Source organism: Pediculus humanus, genomic scaffold (assembly GCF_000006295.1).
Source record: "Pediculus humanus corporis 1103172108194 genomic scaffold, whole genome shotgun sequence".
In the NCBI taxonomy this organism is placed as follows: domain Eukaryota; kingdom Metazoa; phylum Arthropoda; class Insecta; order Psocodea; family Pediculidae; genus Pediculus; species Pediculus humanus.
The window spans coordinates 598,361-625,115 of NW_002987764.1; the positions used below are offsets into that span (position 1 = coordinate 598,361).

Genomic DNA, 26,755 nt, shown 5'->3' on the forward strand with positions numbered 1-26,755 from the left:
TACGAGAAAACCGTTAATTATCATCGTATTGTTATTTATCATTCATCGTTCGAATTTAAAATCGATTTTCTTTTTTAAAATAAAAACCTTATTAATTAATTTATTTAAACAATTTCATTTGTTTAAACAAATAAAATAACGTTCGAATTTACTCGATTTAATAATAATAATAATAATTTAAAAGCGATCGATAGAATTCAAACGAACGCAATTCATCGTCTCTTATAAATTATTTCGTCAAATTTATTTTCAACCCGAAATATTATCATTATTATCATTATCATTATTATTTTAATTAATTATTAATTAATACTTATTAATAAAATAAAAAAATGTTTCATCGTTGAAAGAAAGAAACAAATAAAACGAAAAAAAAAAAAAAATTTTGAGTTTCTCACGTTTTGTGGTATTACCTACGTTAGTATCGAGTCGTGCGTGACGTCAGAGAGCAAAAAAATCATAGAGTATATAGATCACGTGATGTCACATCGATCGACAGGAAATGAATTAAAAAAGATTTAATGAAAATAAGTAAAATAAAAACTTACAGGAAATTCTTCGTGTACGACATCGTGACGAGTTTCTCTCAATGATCTTAAATTAATTGAAGAAGCAGACGATTCTAGAGTGTCGTTATTATCATTATCATTATCATTATCATCATTTCCATCGTCGGTTGATTTTTCAACATCTTCTTTCCTCTCTGTGAAACCTCTAAAAGAATAATCGTTCGTATCGTTATTATTATTATTATTATTATTTAAATAAGGGAAAAAATTTTTTTTTTGATATTTTTCTTCTTCTCCTCCTTCGTCCTCTCCTCCGCCACCATTTTCTTCTCTTTTTTCTTTTCTACTTCCGCCGCCATATTTTTTATTTATATCATCTTCGTAATCGTATTCCTCGTAAAACACCAATTCATCACTTTTTTTTCCCCCTTTCGTCGATACGTCATCAACATTATCATTATTATTATTAAATTTATTATCACTTTTAAATTTAATTAAATTTTCGTCACTTTTTTCTATTGTTTTATTATTATTATTATTTGACAACGATTCGATCAAATAAAAATTTATTAACATTAACAAACAAATACGTAACAAATACATTATTATTATTATTATTATTTACGTTAACGACAAACAAACGAACGAAATTTCGATTTAAATTATTATTATTATTATTATTATTATTATTATTATTATTATTATTATTATTATTATTATTATTATTTTTCGTTAAAAATTAAATAAAATAAAAAAAAATCATCGCCGACACTTTTTTTTTATTATAATCCGATAAGTTCGAATGATTAATTTCAAATGAATGATGACCGTTTGGTTATTTTTAATAATAATAATAATAATGATAATGATAATAATATGTGCTCTACTTGCAACGTATTGGATGCCGAGGCACCCCATCAAAATTTTTTTTTTATTTAAAAAATGGTGGGAGAGATGGTGTTACCGGTACTCTCAATGCCAGTGCCAATGCCACTCTCTCTCTCTCTCTCTCTTTCTCTTTCTCTCTCTCGTGCAATCCACTCTCATACCGGTTTTCCCCCCCCTCCCCGTTTGCATAACAGCCTAAAATAAATCAAAAGTTGTAGAAGAAGAAGAAGGAGGAGGAGGAGGAACAAGTGGTAGTGGTGGTAGTGGTAGATTTTTAATTTTCACTACAAGAAAAATTTTTACCACCTGAGTAATCAACCAACCAACCAATCAACCACCCGAACCTGAAAATTTCACGGTAGGAACCTTTTACATTATTATTATTATCGAAAGAAATGATGACGAAAATCAATTAATTGCAATTAATAAACAAGTTACCGGATGTGGATAATCGCATTGTTGAAAATCGGAAAAACGAGGCGGGGGAAATGGGGAGGTGGGAAACTTATTCTTATGGAAAATTCTAGAAAGTTAACAATAATAATAATAATAATAATAATACGATGAAGATCCGTTTGTCGTATATCCATGACGACTTTTTTTTATATTCGTGAGAGTAAAATTTAAAATCATGATGACGTACGTCGTTCGAAAAAAAAAAAAATTATTCAGCACGATTATTGTTCGTTTCATTAATAAAATAATAATAATAATAATAATAATGATGATGATGATGATGATAATAATAATAATAATAATAATTTAACGTTTCATTATTTTAAAAAATTTGAAATTTTCTACACGGATTTTAATAATAATAATAAAATTATTTAATTACTTTTTAATAATTTATAAAATCTGTAATAAATAAAAAAAAAATTTTTTTTTCGTCAGTGTTGCCAACAACAACAACAACAAAAAAAGTGACGACAACTTATGAATTTTTTTAAATAAAAAAAAAAAAAAAACGTCTCAATATATATTAGAGTAAGTAAGTTTTTTTTTTTTAATAACGGAAATCCGGTTTTTTATTTATTAATTTATTTGTAAATTATTAATATTTATTAAAAAACGAGGTGATACGAATAAATTAAACTTTAATAAATTAAAAAAAAACTTAACGCGTTAAATAATTATTTATTAATAATAATAATAATAAAAATTTAATAATCAAAAAAAAAAAAAAAAAAATTTTATTTCCGGTTAAGTTTACTATTTTTTAAAGTTCCCCCCCCCCCCAGGGCTTCGTACCAAAAAAAAAGTGACGTCATTAGTAAATTTAGAAAATTATCATCATTATTATTATTGTTTATTGATTTTAATTAAATATTAATAAAAGTAAAAGTTTTAAGAAAATTTCTCGTTTTTCCTATAAAATCCATTTGATTAAATTTAACAACGAGTTATTGTGTTTCGATGATGAGTAGTAGTACCAACACCCACGATTGTGTATGAATGAGGTCAAATTTTTACCTTTGACCCTTAACCTTTTTTTTTTTATAAAAAATACGATGAGTAATATAATCATTCGGGTTATTATTAAACACGGATCAATAATATAAAAATTAATTAATTAATTTTTTTTTTTTAATTAAACCATTTCATTAAAACAACAGCTCGTTTGATTCTCGTAGTAAAAAAAAATACGTTTTTCACTGCCATCTGTGAGAGTAAAATTAAACTAAGTGCGTATCATTTACAAAACTGTTTTATCATCGTATTATGTGAAGAATTTGTCGATTTGTTTAAACGCTTCGTAATGGCATTAAATTACCCGTTGTGACGTTTTAAATAAATTCTTATCAACGAAATAATAATAATAATAAAATTTTTAAAAAAAGGTGTGTAAAAACACGCAACAACAACAACAACAACAACAACAATTTTTACGAAATTATTAATTGTCAGTAATTGTTATTGAGGTTGATTTAAATATTTCAATATTTAATAAAAATAAAATAAAATTTTTAATGAGAAAGTTACTGACATGTTTACGACACCGTATCCGTGGTACGCCAACGAGAAAATTATTTAATGGTGTTGTGATAAGGTTAATTGACCGAAAACAATTTGAGATAACGGATAAATATTTTTAAAATTAATTAATTAATTAATCAATTACAAAAAGTCTTTTTCTTTCGTTATCGACGTGTATGCTACTACTACTACTACTACTCCTCCACAATATTTCACGTTTTGGGTAATCTGTATAAACCACCGCTAAATAATAATTTATGTTCTCTTACTTTTCTATCTAAAAACACTCCCAATTCTTTTTGAGAGCAGTCGACGGCGGATGTTCCTTGCGACGCAAACATTTTCAACATTTGATGTATTCTTTCCAAAGGCATGGATTCCAAATTCGTGAGCATTCCAACAATGTACGACCAAAAAACTTGAAGTTCTTCTTCTCTTTGATCCTGAGCGGATGCCATGACGCTTTCGACTTCATCTTCGTCGCAACCAATGTCGCTTTGATTGACATTTTTAGATTTTTCCGTCGTTTCTTCGATCAATAAATATCGATCCGTCGATATTTCCTTTAGTATCCCTTGCAATTTCCAAAATGCTATTTCTCTTCTTAATTTCGTCGGTGGAACTTGTATGAGAGCGCTCAATTCTTCCACCGTCCATTCATCTGAAAAAAAAAAAAAAAAATTTTTAATAACAATAATATTAATGAAATAGCGGTTATTATTAAATTTCTTATTCATTAGAGCACAACAATCGATTTCACCACCACCATCACCACCACCACCACCATCACCATCATCATCAACATCATCGATGACCACCATCACGAAAATTTTTTTTTTTTTTATTGCAACTTGTAACGTAACAAACATCACCGGATATAAAACGATGGTAAAAAATCATCTGATTCAATTTATCGAATTATTTCAAATCGATTAATCGTTATGGGAAAAAGAAAATGACGACGAGACATCATCAACAAACAATTACAAAATTTTATGCTTCTCGTTCTTCGCGTTGACCATTTCATCCGTGATGGACACTTAAAATTGGTAAAACGATTTTCCGTGATGTATTAAAACGTGTGAACATTTTTCACACGTGCACGCGCACGTTGGATTTCCGTGTAAATTTTTCAAATGCAAAAAAATTATAAAATTACTATTTTCTTTTTTTTAACAAGCTATCAAATCTTAGGCGTGCATAAGGAGGTCATCACCTCTTCTCGATCCTGATAAACTAATTACAACCAAATTAAAATTTGCTTCTTCTCTTCTTTCTTTTTCTCTCTTTAATTTTTATCAAATTTTAAAGATTAACATTAAAAGATGATTAAAAAAAACGACATTTTGTTCCATCGCTTTACCTCTAAACAATATCGAAAAGATGGCGGCTTGTTAAGTTTGTACGTTGATGACACGTTAAGTTTGTACGTTTTTTTTTATATCATAAACAAAATCGAATTAAGTTCAATCGATAAAAACTTTTCGATTATTACCAGATATTAATTAACGAATGATTTTAAATTGTTTTTGTTGAGATTCACATGAATCACGATTACCAACTTTCCATTTTTTATAAAATCACACCCGAACAGAATGATTCATAGTCTTTAAATAATTTCATAATCGAAACGTTTTGTTTATATTGTTCGTACAAACATTTCCATTTAAAAATTTTTTTTTGTCTTATCTGTTGAAGTAACGACAATAAATAATCTGACTCATCTTCTTACTATTACTTTACAAGATTTTTCTACTAAAAATAAAGAATTTCAAAATTTATTTTAATAATTTTTAATTTCTCACCCTTCGTTTGAAAATGCCATAAAATGGTTGCTTTCGTTGGTGACACGGACACGTTGATCGTTCTATCTTTTAATTCCACGTCCATGTTAACGATGCCCAAATGAGGTTTCCAACAAAGGGTTCGATTTCCTTTTAAATTTTCAAATGATCTCGTGTAAATTTCCATTTGTTGTTTAACAAATTGAGGGAGTTCGAGTGTTTCCTCTTTGAAAAGAGGCCAAAATGGCGCGGAAAGAATTTTCGCATTCGTCGGATAAGCTTGTTCTATTAAATTTAAATCTGCTTCGCAATGAAGATGGGCGTTTATTCTTTTCGAATCGTAAATATCTTTTAGCATGACCTCACACGTATGCATGTGACTTTCACCAAATCTAAAACGAATCAAAAAAAAAATTACGTAATACGATTTTTTTGTAGATTTAAATGATGAATACAATTTTTTTTTTTTTTTTTACCTAAGTTTAAGTAATTCCAAATATCGATATTCTTTTTCTGTATCGTAATTCCAAGATGTTAATAATCTTTCCGCGAGTAGAGTCGTGTATTCTTTAACAAATAAGTCTTTGCTACCATAAACGTTTACTAACATGGATATAACATCCGAAGTTCTTCTACTTTTGGACGGTTTAGCTAAAAGTAATAAATTTAATTAACACGTGACCGACAAATCGTTTTTTTTTTTTACATTTAAAAAGAAAAAATCGCACTTGTATCGGCATCGATGGGATCTGGATTCCATGATTCCCAATTTTCAAAATCTTCTTCGCTGGGTGATCCTTCAAAAGTTGGCGAACTTTCTCCACGAACCAATTCATCAGCCAATTCAGATTGACCATCATCCAGTAGATTGTTTATGACACAACGTATAGCATCTTCTCTTTGCCTTAGGTAATGCCTAAAAGTTTAAAATGTTTAAAACATTCGCATATTTAAATTTTAACAAATTTTCCATGAGAAAACCAACCTTACAGGATGAGTGACTGTTTCGAGTAAAACTCCTGTCGGATCTAAATGTCTTAAAGCTTTTATGGCTGATATGTAAGCAGTTAATACATCTGGAGTGTTGACACCTGGATGAAGAAGTCTAGTTTCTAATGTTCTTTGAAATTTTTGTGTGAGATCATTTCTTAAATCCGTTTTTTGCAAACATATTCTTAAATCTTCGATGGCAGGTTGTGATTCAGGATACTCTAAAATTAAATTTTCATTATTTTTAATCGATTTACAATTTGTTTTAAAAAACTCAAAATGTAATCAAATTGTTTCTCACCTATGATAATTAAAAATAATTCTTCTATTCTAGTTTGTGTATAAGTCTCATATAACAAATGAAATAATTTTTGTTCAAATTTTTTTATCGTTTTTTGAGTTGCATCAGGTATAACAGTTACATTTCCTCCATAAATATTTATGAGCCATCCCACCACGACAGATTTGAGCCACTAAATTTAAAAAATAATAAAATAAACATATATATATATATATAAATATTCGAAATCAAAGAGATCAATTAATTAAAATAATGGAAACAAACCATTTCTAATGAATCTATGTAAGATACGAAAAAGTTTCCTTTACACGTTTCCTGAACATGATTTTCAATTCGTTTATGAATTAAATTTGTCAGTACATCACCAGCGATTCTTTCTAATAAATCATATTCCATAAGTTTACTATTAACTTCTGAAAATATTCTTTTTATTTCTTGACACAAACAATTTTCTAATGTGTTATCGCATCCACCACACTGAACGACAACTTCATTCGAATCATCGGAATCAGAATTTAAAAATACTTTAAATGATACTTTATAAAAATCTTTAACAATTTTTAAACTTTTAGAAAGGATTCCTACATGAAGAGATGATCTAACTATAACTTTAAATGTATCAAAAACAGTTTTTTCTCTGTATATCATTTGTTCACTATTTTCAATATTTATTAATTCTTGTAATGTATTTATAACTGGCCTAAAATTTAACAGACTACTGTATAATGAATCGACAGCCTCTTTAAATCTAGTGAATCCATCCATTAGTGATAATTCCAGAGTGTCATTTTCAGGAAAAAATGACCAGAAAACATCAGAGATGGATCTCATGTGTTTTTCCAACTGACAAAGAACTAATTCTTGTACTGTATTCGTCAGACCACATTGGTAAATACAAATTAAAGCTGCAAATGAAGGTTTTTGCATTTCTGAAAACTAAAAAAGATAAAACATTACTCGTACTGAAAAGATACTAAATGCATAAATATGATAAAATCTTAACTTATGGTTATTATTATTTTAAAAAATTTGAAAAAAGTAATACATAAATGAACTGTAAAGCTGAATAATATTTTTTAAAGGATTAATAATTTTAGGCATCATATCAGAAATCAGAATTATTTACTCGAAAAAAAAATATGTGAAATAATAATGTAAAATCATTTTAATATAATTTATTTCATTTTTTAGCTATTAACAAATCAAATTTCTAAGCTTTACATTATTATCTCATTATAATTTTTTTTAAAATCGGTCAATTATTGTCATATAAAACCAATAATAAAAATTTTTAATAATGGGGAATATTTTGACAAAAAACAAAAATCCGTTACAAAAAAAAAAAACTTTTTTGAATAATAAAAAAAAAAAAACACAAGAAAGAATAATATATAAGAAATAATTAAAATGAACTTAAATAACATTAAATAAAAAAAAAAATATCAACAAAACAAACCTCACGATTATTTTTAATTATTGGAAATGTATGAAAAATAGCTTTCCAAGCTTCTTCTTTAATTTTTTCATCTTCCACGACCTCCATTTTAACGTTTACGGAAATTCATAAAATACATATATCCATACGAAAGAGAGAGAGAGAGAGATAGAGAGAGAGAGACAAAAAAAAACGAAAGGAAAAAAAAAAAAAAAAAAAAGGGAAAATAAAAGATGGTGACCCTCAATCGGGATGTATGAAAATGAAACGAAGATAACCGAAAATAACCGAAATTCATTCGAATCGGTTTCGTGGCCAATCAGAAATTAGTATGACTTTAACCAGCGGAAGATATACTTCGGACTACGAGATAAAAATTCACGCTCGATCATCGCATGTTCCAAAAAAAAAAAAAAAAAAAAGAAAAGAAATAATTTGTAAGAAAAAACCTTGCTTGCTTCGCCATTTCACACAATGATTTATACAAAAATTTATTTATAAGGTATCACATATTTTTCTTAAATGATTATTATTATTATTTATTTATTTATTTTATTTATTTTAATTATTATTATTATTATTATTTATGTACGAATGGATTTTATTTTAATTTTTTAAAATTTTTTTTTACGCCATCAAGTTACTATTATGATTGTTCGGTCGGCGCGAGTGACAAATATATATATGTGTGTGTGTGTGTGTGTGCGTATGTGCGTGCGTGTGCGTGTATATGCACACATATAAACGCGTATGTGATGGTTAAATACGAGCAGCTATCAACTAAATTTTTTTTTTTTTTTTTATAAAAAATGATTTGAAATCTTTAATATTATTATTATTATTTCATGAATTTTATATATTAACGATCGATTTTTTTTTTTAAACACGAAACGAAATTATTATCAACGGTTTTTTTTTTTAAAATTTAATTTTTAGGTATTATTATTATTATTATTATTATTATTATTATCATCATTATTATTTTTACATTTATTACGACAGAATGAATTTATTAGCGAGAAAAAAAAAGAAAAAAAAAAAAAAAAACTCGTTTTCGACGTGTAGGTTTTCCTTTTTCTCTCTCTCTCTCTCTCACTCACACTGTTGTACGTTTTTTTTTTTTTTTTTGGGTAAGTGAAGCGTTAAGGTGGTGTTAGAAAGTGATAGAGATATATAGATTAATATAAAGTTAGAAAAAGAAGGAAAATAAAGATTTGTACGTACGTAAAAAAAAATTTCGTAACGGTTTTTTTTTTCGTTAATTAGTTAGTCGTTCGTTTTGAACAAAAAGATTTTGTGTTTTTTTTACAACCCCCCGCCCCCGCTCCCCACACTTTTTTTTTTTTAAAGTAAAATAATTAATTTAGTATCGTTAATAATTAATTAATTATTTATTACGTGCATGCGAATCGTTTTTAATTAATTAATTAATTTTTTTATTTATTTAAACGTTTTAATAATAAAATGGCTGACGTTTCGAGTATACGAGTTTCGTTTGTTTTTGATAAATTTAATTTCTCTCTCTCTCTCTCTGTCTCTCTTTTATCGAGTTTGTGTTTGTTACAATCAAAGGAAATGCGTAAATGGAAAATGAAGGATTTAAAGGAAAATAATAATAATAATAATAATAATAATAATAATTTTTTTTTTCGTATTAAATAATCCGGAGTATAACGTTTTCTCGTTTTCTCTCTCTCTCTTCCCGAATTTGTTTTTTTTTTTTTAACGGACAAATAAAAAACGGGAGTAATAGTAGTAGTGATAATAATAATAAAACAATGTTAAATCGAGTTTTTTTTTTTTTAAAGAAAATTCTATAAATAAAATTTAATTTGCATGTTTTCCGATTTGAAAAAAAAAAAAAAAAGGGAGAGAAAATCGAAATCGTTGCATTCGCTCGGCTCCCCATTTTTTTTATTTTTTTTATTTTATTTACATTTTCAATTTAAATGCATCCAAAAATAATAATAATGATGATGATGATGATGATATTAATCGTTTTTTTAAAGCTCGTTTGAATATGTAGAGAATATTTAAAAAAAAAAAAATGTATAAATTGGAAACGACATGACGTTAAAATTTTGTTTTTGTTATTATTATTGCTTTTTCTAATGATTTTATTATTATTATTATTGTTATTGTTATTATTATTATTATTATTATTATTATTATTATTATTATTGTAAATAATTTTTTTTTTTTCATTTCGGTGTTAAATTATACGATTAAAACGAAAACGGAATCACAATGAGTTACGAAATGAGAGGAGAAAAGTTATTAATAAAAAAATGAACATGATTCGTTTGACGTAAAACAAAATAAACATAATCGCATTATTATTATTATTATTACTCGTTTTAACGTACATATATAAACGACGACGATATACGGAATGTGAGAGAGAGAGAGAGAGAGTGAGAGTGAGAGAGAGCGATTGATTTAATTTACTCGGCCGTGAAATTATTATTATTATTAATAATTAAATTATTTTTCATTAGTTTTGTGGAATGAATGCGATGTAAAGAGAAAAATTAAAAAAGGAAAATTTTTTATTTATATATTTAGGACGAATGAGAAAGAGAGAGAGAGAGAGAGAACGAGAGGGGAGGAGAAAGTGAAGTGAGGAGGTAGGGAATGGGAGGGAAAGAAATTTTTGTTGTTGCGATGTTGGCAGTTATCGATGAAATCGTTGCGCCTTTTTTTTTTTTTTTTAAATTTAAAAATTACGTGAATTGAATTGACGTGGAAATAGAAAACAAAAAACGTATTAATTTAAAATAACAAAAACGGGGTAAAAATGTTTAAACGAATTATTTTTACTTTTTTTTTTATTTTTTATTTTAATTTGATTTGATTGCCTTTCTCTCTCTCTCTCTTGCTCTTTCTCTTTGTATCCCTTCCTCTCTTTCTCTTTTTCCTTTTTGCCTCTCTCCCATCCTTTGTCTGTTTTATTATTGCGTCTTTTCCTCTCTTTCTCTCTCTTTCCTTTCTACTTGTCTTTTTTTGGATTTCTGTTTTCCTTTCTTTGTACTTCTCTCTCTCTCTCTCTCTCTCTCTCTGTCTTTTTCTTTTCATTTCTCTCTCATTCTATCTTTCCTTTTTGTCTCTCTTTCGCTTTGTATTTTGCCTCTTTTTCTCTCTTTCTTTTTTGCCTTTCATTGTATTTCTGTCTCTCTTTTCTTTTCTTTTTCCTTTTCCTTTCTCTCTCTTTCTTTCTCTTTGCCTTTGTTTGTCTCTCTTTGTATTACTCTCTCTCATTCTCTTGGCTTCTTTTTGTATCTTTCTCTCTCTCTTTCTTTTTTTGCCCATTTCATCTTTTACCCCTCATTCTCTATCTCTCTCTCTCTCTCTCTCTCTAGCTTTTTATTTTACATCTTTTTCTTTCTCTTTTAGTTTTAACCTTTTCGAAATTTCCGTAATAATTTTTATCTTATTAAACCCCGCTTATCACTTGACGGTTTTTAATAATAATAATAATAATGATAATAATAATAATAATAATAATAATGATAATAATAATAATAATAATAATAATAATAATAATAATAATATTAATAGTAGTAGTAGTAGTAAAAAAAAGAATTAACAATAATTTTTTCACGCTTTTAAGAAAATTTATTTGTTTTATTTTTATTTTTTATTTTTTTTATTTTTTGGAATCTCCAACTGCTGGAGTTTTTTTTTGTTTTGTTTTTTTGTTTTTTGTTCTTTTCCACACGTCGAGTGAAACTGGATATAAATAAATTGTATCGAAAAATTTTATATATAAAACGTTGGCGACATTTTTTTTTTTTTTTTCTCGGGGATCGCTGCTATTTTGGTTTTTTTTTTTTTACCGTTTTATTTTATTATTATCATTATTATTATTTTATCGAATCGTATTTTAAAAGTTTGTCGCAATAAATTAAATTGTCGTTAAAAAAAAAAAAAAATAAAAACGCGTTTTTTTATTTAAAACGAAAAAAAAGGATTTTAATTATACGTTTTTTATCACCGGAATTGAAATAATGAACGTTGAAAACGTTCGTCGTACTCTCTCTCTCTCTCTCTCTCTCTCTCTCTCGTTCGTTTATTCTTTTTTTTTTTTTTTTTCGAAAAGGGTGTTTTAGAAAAGTGAGGGAGGGGGAGGGAGGAGAAGGGTAAGGGTGATGTGAAAAGAGAGAGAAAAGTCAATTTTCTATTGCGAATATTAAAAAAAAAAAAAAAAAAAAAAGAAAAACTTTTCCTTTTTTAAATAAATCGTTTCGTCAGAAAACTTTCTCAACCGTTTCGTCATCATCGTCATCATCATCATTATCATTATCATCACTCTGAATGCATGGAAAAGTGGGAAAACTCATAGAAAAACTCACATCGATAATCGATAAAAAAAATTTTTTCGTTCGGTTTTTAAGTATTAAAGACTAAAGACGAAGTGAGGGGGGAAAAATAATAATAATAATAATAATAATTGTTTCTTTTCTATCTTTCTCTCTCTCTCTCTCTCTAAGCACGCGATGGCGCGTAACAGGTGTGATTAATAAAATCATTCGCTTTTTTTAAACCCGATTATTATTTATTATTATTTATTCCATAGAGTAAATAATAATAAATAATAATTCCATAGAGTAATAAAAAACAATTTTCGTACTGATGTTCTATTTCGAATACTTTTTGGCCTTTATTTTAGCAAAAACAACAACAACAACGAAAAAATATTTTTAGGAAAAATTTTAGCGGGGAAAAAAAAAATACGTTTCGATAATACAAATAATAATAATAATAATAATAATGATAATGATGATGATGACGATGATAAAATGAAAGTTTTCCTCGTGTTTTTCGTACTCGAGTAATAAAGTAAAACAATCTCGAACGTTATCATTTCCGGTTAATAATGCATCGCGGTAATAATTATTTTAATAAATTTATTTATTTATTTATTATTTAATTTTAATTTGCAATAATATGGTTGTAGGAATCGGGGCGGCGTTGATGCCATTTTGAAAAATTTTCTTTTTTTTTTTTGGTAATGTCAAGGTTTCGTTTCGAAAAAAGAAAAAATGGGGAAAAATCTAAGAGTTGATGGTTTTTTGATTACGTGTAATTTTTTCTTTTTTTTTTTTTTTTTTTTCCTAACACACACTTTCCGATAATAATAATAATAATTTATAAGATTGTAATAAATTTTATTGTGAATACATATATGAAAACGGGGGGGGGGGGGAGCAGTAACAAAAGCCCAGAAAAAAAAGCCAAGTTTCGAAACAAAAGAAAATTCTTTTTTCCAAAAAAAAAAAAGAAAAAAAAATCGGGTTAAAATGTCCTATGATTAATTTTTTGAAGAGAGAGAGAGAGAGAGAGAGAGAGATGGGGAAGGGGAGGGGGCGGAAAATTTTCTACGGGTTTTTCATTCCAATTTTTTTTTTTTTTCTTACTTTTTTTTTTTTTTTACGGTCACTTTTTCTAGGGGTTTTTTTTTTTCTTTTCTCACGTCTTTTCTCCTTTGAAAAATTGAAATAAAAAAAAACCGGAAATGGTAATGATAATGATGATAATGCATATATAACGACAGTTTTTCCGTTTTCATAAAAAAAAAAAAAAAAAAAAAGTAAGTTTTGTTGTTATGTTTAACGCGACGAAACGTTCAAAGCGCAGAATCATTTTCTATCTAATATGGATGAATGTGTTAAGGGATGATTTTACCGTTTTCCCTCTTTTATCCGTGAGTTTCCCTTAATCCCTCCCCTCCCTCCCCCCTCTCCACAAATCCCTTTCGAAACATTCCCTTTTTCCTCATCATCATCATCATCGTTTTTCCCGTTTTATACTGTTTGCGAGAGAGAGAGAGAAAGCTTTAAAAGACTGGAAATTCCTTGATATTTATTATACACGCACACACGCACACGCACACACACACACACATATGTATGTATATATATTTACATAAATATGTTTATGTTTATGTTTATGTTCGAGTGAACAACGAAACAAATAACGAACTGAACAACTGAATAACGAACCTACCGGTAAATTTTTCTTCATTTTATTTTCGAAACGTCATTTTTGTATTTATTTATTATTATTAATATTTCTTTTTCGTTTAGCTTTTTCCTTTTCGTACTGTTTTTCGTTTGTATCATTATTATTATCATTATTATTATTAATCTTTTTTAAAAAAAAAAAAACGTTTCGTTTTTAAATATTTCCCTTTTACATGAAAGAAATAGAGAGAAAGTTTATTATTAATTTACAGTAAACTAATTCTCACGGGAAAAACGAAAAACGAAAAACAAAAAAAAAGGTTTAAATGGCGTCGTCGTGTTTTTAAACTTTGCTTATTTATATAATTTCGTTTTTTAAAATTATATAAAAAATAATAAAAAGTAGCAGAAGAAAAAAATTACGTAATAAATCTATTAATATTATTATTATTATTATTATTTTTAACCGTTTTAGTCGTCGTCGTCGTCATCGTCATCATCACAGTCGCAGTAGGATTAAGAAAACATTTTTTTTTTTTTTAGACGGTTAATTGAATATTCAATCGTGATGATGATGATGATGATGATGCCGTTGTTTTTGTCGTTTTCGGGTTACAAAAAAAAAAAAAAAAGGAAAAACAAAGGATAATTATTATTATTATTATTACGCGCTGTCGTTGTCGTTTGTTTCGCGTTCGAGACTATAACTGTAGTCGTGGAATTGTTGTCGCGCTGTCGGTTTTTTTTTTTTTCTGCCTAACGTCACTCAGATTCGACTTTTATTATAATAACAATTATTATTATTATCAATATCATCATCATCATCATCATCATAGTTTTTTTTTAAAGTTTAAAGTTCGGTTATTTGTAATTTTTTGAAATTTTTGACCGGAAATCAAGAGTGAGGAACATGTCGAAAAACCGTAAGTTAAACATTTGATTGAAAAATCAAAACGGTGGGTCGGGGGGGATGGGGGTGGTTGGGTGGAGAGTAAAATTTCGAATTTTTTTTTTTTTTAAATGACACACGCACGCACACAAACACGCGTTCACGGATTTTCTAATTAACGATGATGATAATAATAAAATAATAAATATTATTATTGTAACCGTTACTCTTTATTATTATTATTATTATTATTATTATTTGTTTTATTTTACACGCACGCCACGAGTTCTTACATTTGGTTACATACGTTTGTTTGTTTGTTTGTTTGTTTTTTACGGTTGTTTTCATACGAATCGTCGTTCGAAGTCTATTAAAATGATTAAAAAAAAAAAAAAAAATGCGCGTTTAACTCTTATTGCCTGATTACTTTTGTGTTAAACAGTAGTAATAAGTAGTAGTTATAATAATAATAATAATAATAATAATAATAATAATAATAATAATAATAATAATAATAATAAGTAGTAGTAGTAGTAGTAGTAGTAGTTGTGAAACGTTAAAACTAATACAGATAAAAAAAAAATAAACGAAGAGAGAAAAAGAGAGTGAGAGTGAGTGAGAGAGATGTATGATTTTTTTATTTTTTAAGTCTTGTATTATTTATCGGGAAAAGTTTTTTTCGAGTTTTCCTTTTTTTTCCATTTTTTTTTCTTTTTTTTTCATTTTTTCCTTTTTTCCTTTTTTATCCGTATTTATCATTTTATTTATTTATGTATTTTCGATTTGTTTTTTATTTATTTAAACCCGAACCTGGTATTTAACCAATCGGGATTATTTATATACGATAGAAGGGAAAAATTGTTCGATTTTCCAAAATCGAAATTTCCTATAAAAAAATTTTTATTCTTAACGTTGGGAGAATAAGAAACCCCCCCCCTCCGCTCCCCAGTAAAAGTTCGAGTTCCGTAATCGATGTTTCTCGCAATAAAAACGTTTATTTATTTATTTATTTATTATTATCATTATTATTTTTATTATTATTTTTTAAAACGCGATTTTGTTTCGTTTAGTTTTTTTAAACACAAATTAAACGTTTGTTTGTTTGTTTGTTCGTTTGTCGCGGCTGCATTTGAATTAAAAAAATAGATATTTTTAAAACAAAAATGAATGAGAGAAATAAAATTTTCCAGAGTTTTCCCCTTTTTTTTTTTTTCATTTTTTTTTTAAAATTATGTTTATTAAATGTCGTTTTTGTCGTTGTTGTTGTCTTTGTCTTTGTCGTAGTCGCTGTTTGTTATTGTTATTGTTGTTCGAGAAAAAAAATATTATTTAATCATTTCCTTATTTTATTTTACTCGTTTTTTTTTTTCTTTTTCGAGAAAATAACAGAAAAAACGTGTCGTTAAATAACATTTTGTTGTTAACGTTTGTTGTTTACGAAAAAAAAAAAGGACAAACATTTATTATTATTATTATTATTATTATTACTATTATTATTATTTTATTAGTTCCGGTGTCTGAAGAAAAACAATTTTTTTTTTTTAGTCGTAAGAAAACAGGCACGATTCGATTTCTACATGCATGCAATTCATTTTATTTTTCGATTCGTTTTTTTTTTTTCCGATCGTTATAAAATAATAAAATGATGATAATGATGATGATAAAGATGATGATGATGATGATAATGATGATGATGATGATGGTTATAATTATTATTATTATTATTACTAAGTTATAACTAATTTATTACCGACTAACAAGTTTTAATCAATGTTACAATTTTTTTCGGTACGTAATAAAAATTAATTTTTTTTGCAAACCGGAAATGATTGAAAGAAAAATAAAATGAAATGAAAAATTTAAAGAAATTTTTTTTTTTTTTTTTTGTTTCCGGAAAACCGATCGCGGAATTTTATATCAACGCGTAAAAAAAATTTTTTTTAATGTTTTTATCCGGTCGCCATTTTTAGTTTTGCGAAAGGAATATCTCGTAGTGGTGCGAAACGATTTTATATTATTATTATTATTATTATTATTTTGTTTTAGTTTTCCTTTGTATAAAATCGATTTTCTTTATAAAATTAAGAGATTTTTTTTTTTTTTTTTTTTTTCGAAAAAAAAATGAAAATTTTCGAATTCGTGGGAAAAGTTTATAAGGCAAATTTAATTACTTGAAAATTTCACGCATTTTTTTTTAATCGTCGATTGTTTTGTTTTGTTTTGTTTGTTTACTTTTTCTTCCCCTTTTTAATCTATTACAACCGCCACCGCTACCACCACCACCACCACCGCCATTACTACTAAAGACAATCGATTGTTATCCTTTCTCCCGAAGAAAAATCTTTTCGACTTTTCCTCGTTCTAAAAAAATTTTCTCTCCCAATCATAGTAAACAATCGGAATATGTTTGTTTTCTTTCTTTTCCTTTTTACTTTTACTTTCTTTCCCGCAACAAAAAAGTTATCGTTTCCGGTGTCATGTAAAAATGATTTTAACGACGACGATGAGAAAAAAGAAAAATTGTTACGACACGAACGGAAAATCGTTTTTCGACGATAATGCGTAACGAGGGAAATGCCCAGCTTGCGTTATCAGATTGTTTTGATAATAACACAAAAAAAGGAAAAAAGGAAAAATTTTTCCCTTTTATTATTTTCCGGGTTCCCCCCTCTCCCCACCCACCCCCCGTTTACTTATTGTTTGTTGTGTTTGTAATTTTGATTTTGTCATTTTAACCGTTTATAAAATGATAAAAATCCATTTTCATGTTTTTCATTATTATTATTATTATTGTTAATTTTTTTTTACATTGTTTGTTTGTTTGTTTGTTTTTCATTACGAAGGAATGAATTTTCATTTGATCATCATTTGTTTGTTTTCTTTTATCACAGGTATTATGGAAATGATTAGAGGTATCAGTTAGGTATCTCTTTCCAGTCAGTATTAGGGAGGGGTACGAGATAGTAAAAAAAATCAATTCTCTCTCTCATACACACAGACACACAAACACATTTACTCACTCACTCACACACACACACACAAAAACATTCCAAATGATTATGGATGTCCAAATAAAGGACATTCGACCTGGACAGAAAAACCTCAACGTGGTTTTTATAATATTGGAAGTGGGTCATCCGACGATAACGAAAGAAAATCGAGAGGTACGATCTTGCAAGGTGGCAGACGCGACGGCATGCATAAACGTGTCGATATGGGACGAACCGGGTCAGCATTTGGTACCGGGAGACATAGTCAAATTGACGAGAGGCTACGCGGCAGTTTTCCGGGATTCTCTAACTCTATATACGGGTAAAACGGGAGATTTGCAAAAAATCGGAGAGTTTTGCATGGTTTTTAACGAACAGTTAAACATGAGCGAACCGAATCCGTCACTTTCGGCACAATATGCTACGGCGAACAATTTATTAGTTAATAGCAACGGTCCCTCACCGAATCCGAACATGGTCGTCACAAACAACGGATCGAGGCAACCCATGATGACGCCGAATCAATCGACTCAATTACCCCCATCCGGTCCTCAAATGGTTCAAAATTCAATGGGACAACCCAAGACGAACGCGAGAGGAGATGGAGCAAACAACGGATCGACGTCGAGGTTTAACAGTAACAATAACAACAACAACAACAACAGTAGTAGTGGTAATGGTGGTGGTGGTAGCGGTAGTAGCGGCGGAAGTAATAATAACACCAACAGCGACAACGGAAACGGTGGTGGTAAAAGTTCCGTTTTGAATAGAAGCATGTCAAGGGGCAGAAATTCGGGTGGACCGAGAAACGGTTCGAGAGAAAGGAGGTAATAATGCCGTAAATTTCCGCGGCACGAATTTGTGTGAGTGCCTTTCGACGATGATGACGACGACGACGACGACGACGATGGCCTTTGACCTCATTTAAGAAATTCAAAAGACTGAACTTTTTAATTTATAAAAAAAAAAAAAATTTTTTTTTGTCTTCGTCTCGATAAAGAAATGCAACGTTTTATATTTGTTTTATATATATATATATATATATAGTGAGATCGATCGTATATTCTAATTATAATAATTGAAATAACGTTAAATTTCGTGGGGGGTGGTGCGTCCCCCCTCCCCCCCAATGCACATCAAACGTTTTCGCGAACGTTCGTCGTTAAAAATTACAAACAAAACAAAAAATAAATAAATAAATAAATTTAAAAAAAATTTTTTTTTTTTTTCTGTTTTTTACATACACGATAAAAAAAAATTGATCGTTAATTAAAACGATGACGTAAATGAAAATGATGATGATGATGATGATGATGATAAAATTATTATTATTATTATTATTAATTTTAAATCGTTAAGTTGGTTGTGTATCGAAAATGGGAACCGGAAATGTTTTTTTTTTTTTAAGCTCTAAACGAACGAACGAGGTTATATTGACCTCTCTTTCTCTCCCTCTCTCTATCTCTCTCTTTTTCTTTCTCTCTCTCTCTCTCTCTCTTTTTCTTTCTCTCTCTCTCTCTCTCTCACCTTTACTATTTTCCAAATGGTCCTAAGGAAAAGGAAAATTTAAAATAATTTCGAGTTTTCCATAAAATTTAAACTCGTCTCGTAAATTTTTCAGGTGTGTGTGTGTGTGTGTGTCAGACTACTGCCACGACATTTAAATGATTAATTTGTTTTTTAACCGCCATATTTATTATTTTCCGACTCTTTTTTCGTAAAGGGGAAAAATTATAAATCAAAAAATAAAAAATTTTCAACGTTTTCAAAATCGGGGGAAGGGGGGGAAGCGGCGGGAGCGGAATTTTCCATTCGTAATTACGTCCCTTTAAAAGTTTTTTTTTTTTTTTTTTTTTTCGTGTTTGACGTATTAAAGTGATGGAATTTTTTTTTCTTTCCTTCCTTCCTTTTTAAATCGGATTAATCATTCATTCATTCATTCATTTATTCATTCATTCATTCACCCATTCGTTCGTTCGTTCGTTTTACATAGTACGGATTTTTTTTTTTTAATTACGTACGAACAAAAAAAAAAGTCTGTAAAAATAATTAAACGGGATGGATTTGAATCGCGAAGACATTTTTTTTTTTTTTTTTTTATTACAAAACAACGTAATCGGGTATTTATTTATTTATTTTGTCGTTTGTCGTTTGTTTTATTCCTCATCCTTTGTTGTTGTTGTCTTGTTTCGTTACGGTCGTTTCATAGAACCGCGGTATTATTTTATTATTATTATTATTATTATTTTACTTGTTGCATTTTTGTTGTTGTTGTTTGATTGCTTTAAGGTTGATAAACGTAGTCGTTGATTTGACCTTGGAAAAATTAAACTCGATTCTAGTGGCATTTTTCGCATTAGGTTTTTTTTTTTTTTTTTAAATAAAATTTAAATTTCGCGACCGACCTGATTTTTTTCTCGCTTTGTTAAGCCCCCCCCCATCCTTCCCCTCCTCTCCATGTATTATCATTATCACGTCGGGAAAAAAACGGAAAAAAAATAATAATGATTTTTTTACTCGGGTATTTGTCTGTTTGTTTGTTAAAACAAAACCGGTAAACGGGTTGCGGTTTCCTGTTTTTTTACCCCGCCCCCCTCACTTCCTCCTCCCTTAAATTTTTCGACGTATAATGTTTCTCAAAACCTCATATATATCACGTTCGAAATCAATATTTCCACTCGGGAAAAAAATTTTCAGGTACAAAAAAAAAAAAAAGAAAAAAAATTTTTTCGTATTGTTCTCTCTTTCTCTCTCTCTCACACACACACACTTCGTCGTCTTTAAATACGGTTCTTAAACAACAAATACGGTTTTAAAATGTGTGAAAAAGTCATAATAATAATAATAATAATAATAATAAGCGAAACGAAAAGGCCAAGGTTGTTGCAAAATGAATAATGTTTTAAAAAGTAAAACGCGGGGAAAATTCCAGGTACCTTTAAAATTACGCGAACGTTAATTACTTTTGATAATTTTTTATTTATTTATTCAGGTGTTATTTCGCGTTAAATGTGTTCTCCCATATTGTTAATTATTACAAAAGATGTCTTTAAACAAGGCGGTGAAAAAAACTTTTCCCTTTAAATATCTATTCATTTTCAGACCCTAATCCTAACCCGAAACTTAAATTTAATGAAAAAGAGAGAGGGGGAGAGAGAGAGAGAGAGATAGAAATTAATTTGAAATACTTTAATGATATCATATAAATATATATATATAAATATGAAAGTGCAGTCAGTACTAAGACAGGTATAAAAATCGGTTTGTGGTTTTTTATTATTATAATTATTATCGCTGAGGTCGAACCTGAATTGGTTGTGGCAAATCTGCCCTAAGGCTCATCATCGCCTTATTTTATATAAAAAAAAAAAAAATCGAACGTTCGTAAAAAGGTTCACATTTAAAAAAAAAAAGGTAGATTTGTTTTTGCGTCAATCAAGGTAAAACAGCTTCGTGTGATGTTAATGCAAGCAATGGATAATTTTCGTCAGGTTCGGGAAATGTTAACGAAGAATCATCAGATTCAATCGATACGGTTTGATAATCTAGAGACATCCATGCAAAAATAAACATGTCAACAAATATGAGAGCAGCAAAAAGGAAAAATTCGTCCGCCTGAATAAATAAATAAAAAAAAAGAAAGAAAGAAAAGAAGAAGTCGTTAAGAGAGGAAAGAAGAAAAAAAAAATTACGGTTGAATTTTCACATACCTGATTTGAGAAAAACTGTGCTTGAGTTATTATTATTACTAGTAAATTTCCACAAGCGACGGAGAAATACCAGGCGGCCATTGTCACTGTTTTCATACTTTTCGGAGCCTGAAAAAAAAAAAAAGATTAAATCAAAAATTTTTTTTTTTTTGTGGTGACCTCTTAAATATTATAATAATTTTTTTTTTTTTTGAAATTTTTATCTGTTTGTGAAATATGACGTCATGAGTGTGTGTGTCGTTATAATATCAGGTTCGTGTCATTAACCGTACCTGTGTAAATGAAAATTCTAAACCAGATATTGCAAACATAACTTCTGCTATTGAAAGAAACACATACTGTGGAATAATCCAAAACATATGAATGGTGTTAGGAGGTGTCATGGCGTATAATTTGGCAAACTGAAATAATAATAATAATAATGTTTTAGGGAAGTTAATTAAACGTCAACGCCTTGTGGAAAATTTAAAGAGAGAAAAACTCACAACAATATTTCTGTTGTATTCACGCATGACAAGACTATACACGCCACCTAATTCTAAATTAAGACCTCCTTCAAATTCCGTACGTTGAGATTCTGGATAAAAAACGGAAAAACCATACCTGAAACGAAAGAAAAAGTGTCTGACTCCGTTTTTTTTTTTTTTTAAGGTTTCATAAACATTTTTTTAACTTACTGTCCTGGTAATAGTTCCAAATAAGCAGACACTCCAATGGCTACCTCTGGAACAAAATAAATATCACTAAATCCTACGTTGTTTTTTATCGTGATGGTAACTTTTTCGAAAGGTTTATCGCTGCTCCTTAAAACGCTCAACCTGAAACCATTTTCATTTTTTTTTTTTTACAAATAATTTTACTTGTAATTACGAAACCGTAAATATTTTTATACAGGCACGAATCAAGGTTTTGATAATTTTTTTTTTTGTTAAAAAAAAGAAAGTTCAATGTACTTAACCTTAATTTAGGTTTACCACTTAGAGTTTTCTTTAAATCTTCTAAATCTGATAGGTAACATTCAATTTTTTTATTTTCAATTCCTATTAATACGGTTCGTACCTGAAAAAAAAATTATAATAATATTAATATTTAAATAAAATTTATTTCCTGTTGTTGTTGTGTTTTTTAAATGTTTAAAAAATAAAAAAATGGGGGGGGGGGGGTAAAAGAATTTTAATTTAATTAAATTTTTTTAGGAGGGAATGAGAAAAGGTTGAAAGGTTCAACCATTTTTTTTTTCTTTTTCGAGGTTTATTTGTTTTAATTATTGATCAATTTTCCCTTAAATTAAATTTAAAACTAAATTATACGCTCTCGTGCGCGTGCGTGTTGCATAATTTAAATCTCAAAGGATTTACCTCTCGTTCCGTTACTGGAACGGCAATTTCCATGTGTCTACTGTTCATGGGTGTATTTTTACAATTGTCCATGGCGGATAAAACGACATTGTATTCCGTTTTATTGAAAACAGGAATTTTTTTAATTGTCGTCATGTCACCCATGGACAATGTACGAGAATTCCCTTTGCTGTCGGTTATCATCAAATCGCACGGTAGGGAATTGACGAAATTAATAAATGCTTCTCCCTTCGAGGGTAGCATCGGATACGTTTGTTCCAATTCGTATTCGAGCACACCGGAGCATATGAATGCCAAACCGGCTATGAAACCTCCTGCTACCATTCTTTGCAAAGGTGATACCTGTCAATACAAACATTCATTTCATATTAGAGTTATCAAGTAATGATAAATGAAAAAAAAAAAAATTTTTTTTACCAAAACGTGACAGCTTCCTAAACACGGATATATTCCTTTATTAAATAATGGAATTAAAAGAAGAACAAGAGCCGGATTAATGACTTGTATTTGATCAGGCATTATTTGATAACCAAAAACTTCACCGTTCATTCTGGATGCTTGAAATGTCCATCTGGAGCCCTTAAATAAACAATTATTATTATTTTATATCAAAACAAAAAAAAAAATTTTAAAAAGATTTAATTTAAAATTTTTAGAACTTATTAAAACGCTGAACCAGAAATTTAATAACATGTGAATCAAACCTTGATTCTAAAAATTCGTGTAAGTACCTGTTGATCAAACAAACTCCAAAAAATAGGTAGTGGAAAGAAAAGGTACAAAATAGCCAAAACGTTTTTCATATCGGATATTAATTTTGCATCGAATTTTTTTTCTGCGTAGGATAACCAATGACGATTAGGATCTTTTTCTTTCGTTCTAATTTTTGTACAAATTGCATACTGCAATTAAAAATTGGGATTAATTACGATTTCGTATTTCAAATTCTCCGGGTACTTAAACGGGTATCAAAATTTTACTACCATCATGCACGTGGTAAATCTGACCATAATATTTTGTTTTGGAAATTTAATACGATAAAGAGGTTTTCCAGCAATGAATAAACCTTAAAAAAAACACAAACGCAAGAAATAATTTTTTTTTTTATGGAAAATTTTATTTAATAATGGAAAATGATATTACCAAGTGATATTATCATTAAAGCAGCTGGAAATCCAAAACCCAAAGAATAACACGTATCATCACCGAAACACGTGATGGCTTTTCTTAATATCGGTGTTAAAATCATTCCAACGAATCCACCAAAATTAATTGTAAAATAAAAAATTGCAAAAAACTGTTTGAGAAGATGTTCTTGCTGAGGGACTTTAAATTGATCACCACCAAAAGCAGCCACACAGGGTTTTATACCACCCGTTCCTGTTGCTATTAATGACAATCCAATCATTGTGAATGTTCTATATAAAAAAAAAAAACATGGATTAGAATAACAAAAATGGTTGAAATGTTGAAAATGAAAATAAATTCTTACACTGGTTCCAAACCAATTGGTGGAGTTGCTGCAAAACACATTACTATATTACCAACAGTATAAATAACGGAAAAATAAAGTATGGTACGAAATCTTCCTAAACAACTATCGGCTAATATGGCACCGATAACAGGTACGAAATAGCACATCATAATAAAAACGTGGTAGACGACGGTTGCTTTGTTTTCGTGAAAAAGTAAAATGTTTCGAAGGTACAGAGACAAGATTGCTGGAAAATTATTTATGTTTGTAACACATTTTCATTGTGAAAAAATGAATGAGTTTTATATTAATTTTACTCACTTCTTAAACCGCAAAATGAAAAACGTTCGCAAAATTCCGTTGCGATAATAAGAAATATCGAACGTGGATATTCCATATCCGGTTTGTTTTTGTTATCTAATGATTGTGTCATGAATATTCTAACGCTTTTTTTCGAACGTTCTTTTTTGTTGTTGGCCAAGTCTTTTTGACTTTTTTTCCTACTATTAAGATAATTTTTAACATTTTTCTTTGTTAAAAGAGATAATTTTGAATCACTCAATGGAGCTTTTTTAAAATCTTGATTCGGGGAAAGTTTCGAAACATCAAATATACACAATCTCGAACATTTTTTACAATATTTGGTGGACGGATTACTGGTATCAATACTGCTGATACTGCAAACACAAGTTTTTGAACTTTCACACAGGGATGATGTATTCGACCTAAAATTATTATAATAATAATAACAATAATTTATATTTTTTTTTTTTTTTTGTTCGTGTTTGCGTTTGTAAATAATGATTGACGTTAAAAATTTTAACGAGTACTTTTCGACCTAGTTCCCATTACAAGTAAATAACTCACAAAAACAAAAAAAAAAAGAAATTTTTACATTTAATTGATTTCAAAACGATATTGATAAGATATTCCATACAAAATATTTATGTTTACATGTAGACATTTATAAATTAAATTAAAAACTCCGGTATTATTTATTACAAATAATAAAAAAAAAAAAAACAAAACAAACAATTATCGTGTCTACAACGTTCAATAACATTTAATTGAAAAAAAGGAAACGCCGCCATTTTGAATATTTGAATTTTGAATATGGAAGTTTTTGAGCGGTTTAAATTTTCAATACGTTACATTATATTGGTAAATAACGTATTTTTATTTTTATTGATATCATTTAAATTATTACATTCAATTAAAAATTTAAAATGTCTTTTTTTTTTTTTTTTTTTTTTCATTTTGTTATAATAATAATTCGATTGTAATTTTTTCAAAAATAATTGGATTTTCCTTTTCACTGTAAAAAATAATACATGTGATAAAGGTTAATATCAATCGTTACTATTTAGGCTCCCCACTTGCAGCTTCTGTATTATCAGTTTTTTTTTTTTTTTTTCTTTAATCTTTGATGTAAAAATGATAAAAAAAATAATTGAGGAAATAATAAGTTATCCCAATGGATTAAATTATTTTTCTTCTTATTTATTTTACCTCTACAAATAATTTCAACACATGTAAACTTTATTATTTGTAAAACTGTAGTAAATAAACAATATTTTAATTTAACAATTCTATCATCATCATCATTAGGGAAAATATCAATAATAATAAATCAAACAAATCAATAAACACAATTTAAATTGAGTTTAGGCTCAAAAAAAGGAAAATAATGTTTAACCATTTACTTTTACACATAATAATAATAATTATAAATAAATTATATAAACATTACATGATTGATTAAATAAATCAATATTCAAATAATAGATAAATGTAAATTTTATTTTAAAACAAATTAAATCAAGGGATTATGTATTAACACGTGATTGAAAATGTTTCACTTTTGAAAGTTGGTATAATAACTGACATGTAAATGACTACTACAACAACAAAAACAACGACAACAACAACAACAAAAACAACAACAACAACAACAAAACAACAACAACAGAAACAAAAACAACAGCAACAAAAATAACAGAAACATCGACAACAAAAACAACAACAAAAACAACAAAAACAAAAACAACAACAACAACAAAAACAACAGCAACAACAACAACAACAGAAACAACAACAAAAACAGCAACAACAACAGAAACAACAATAACAGAAACAACAGAACCAACAAAAACAACAACAAAAAATTATATTATATCAAATACTTTTTCTTCATGTCTACAATTCAACCTGTTTTAAAAACTTTTTAATGAATACTTTCATTATAAGTTATGAACCTTAATGAATGAACCTGACTGCCTGACTCATTTACACTCACATATAAACATTTGTATGAGATAATTAAGAAAATATTGAAGAAATGTCAAAAAAATCTATTCAATCATTTCATAAAATAAACAAAAAGTCAACATTAATTATAGTTATAATAATATTTATGATTAAAATTGTTGTTATTTTTTAATAAAAATTAAAACTTTTGATATTTAATCACTCCATAATTTCTTCTTT

At 28.1% G+C, this 26,755-nt stretch overlaps 3 protein-coding genes across 3 annotated transcripts; 1 reads left to right on the forward strand and 2 right to left on the reverse strand.

Annotated features, from left to right (window-relative positions):
- Positions 1-3,586: 3,586 nt before the first annotated feature.
- Positions 3,587-7,992, reverse strand: Phum_PHUM427340 (anaphase-promoting complex subunit, putative; the record flags this gene model as incomplete). Its single annotated transcript, XM_002429262.1, has 8 exons — positions 3,587-4,035; positions 5,180-5,550; positions 5,635-5,809; positions 5,887-6,074; positions 6,144-6,369; positions 6,450-6,621; positions 6,714-7,378; positions 7,911-7,992. The coding sequence occupies 8 exons, from the start codon at positions 7,990-7,992 to the stop codon at positions 3,587-3,589; spliced, it is 2,328 nt and encodes a 775-aa protein (XP_002429307.1).
- A 9,797-nt stretch (positions 7,993-17,789) lies between these two features.
- On the forward strand, positions 17,790-18,557 carry Phum_PHUM427350 (uncharacterized protein; the record flags this gene model as incomplete). The annotated part of the gene is made up of 2 exons (XM_002429263.1): positions 17,790-18,349; positions 18,455-18,557. 2 exons carry the CDS (start codon positions 17,790-17,792, stop codon positions 18,555-18,557), a joined length of 663 nt encoding a protein of 220 aa, XP_002429308.1.
- Positions 18,558-21,161: 2,604 nt separating this feature from the next.
- Positions 21,162-25,117, reverse strand: Phum_PHUM427360 (Oligopeptide transporter, putative; the record flags this gene model as incomplete). Its single annotated transcript, XM_002429264.1, has 14 exons — positions 21,162-21,341; positions 21,437-21,544; positions 21,709-21,837; positions 21,922-22,039; positions 22,114-22,254; positions 22,395-22,495; positions 22,795-23,136; positions 23,212-23,373; positions 23,526-23,696; positions 23,778-23,860; positions 23,938-24,212; positions 24,287-24,515; positions 24,590-24,945; positions 25,107-25,117. The coding sequence occupies 14 exons, from the start codon at positions 25,115-25,117 to the stop codon at positions 21,162-21,164; spliced, it is 2,406 nt and encodes an 801-aa protein (XP_002429309.1).
- Between the last annotated feature and the right edge of the window lie 1,638 nt (positions 25,118-26,755).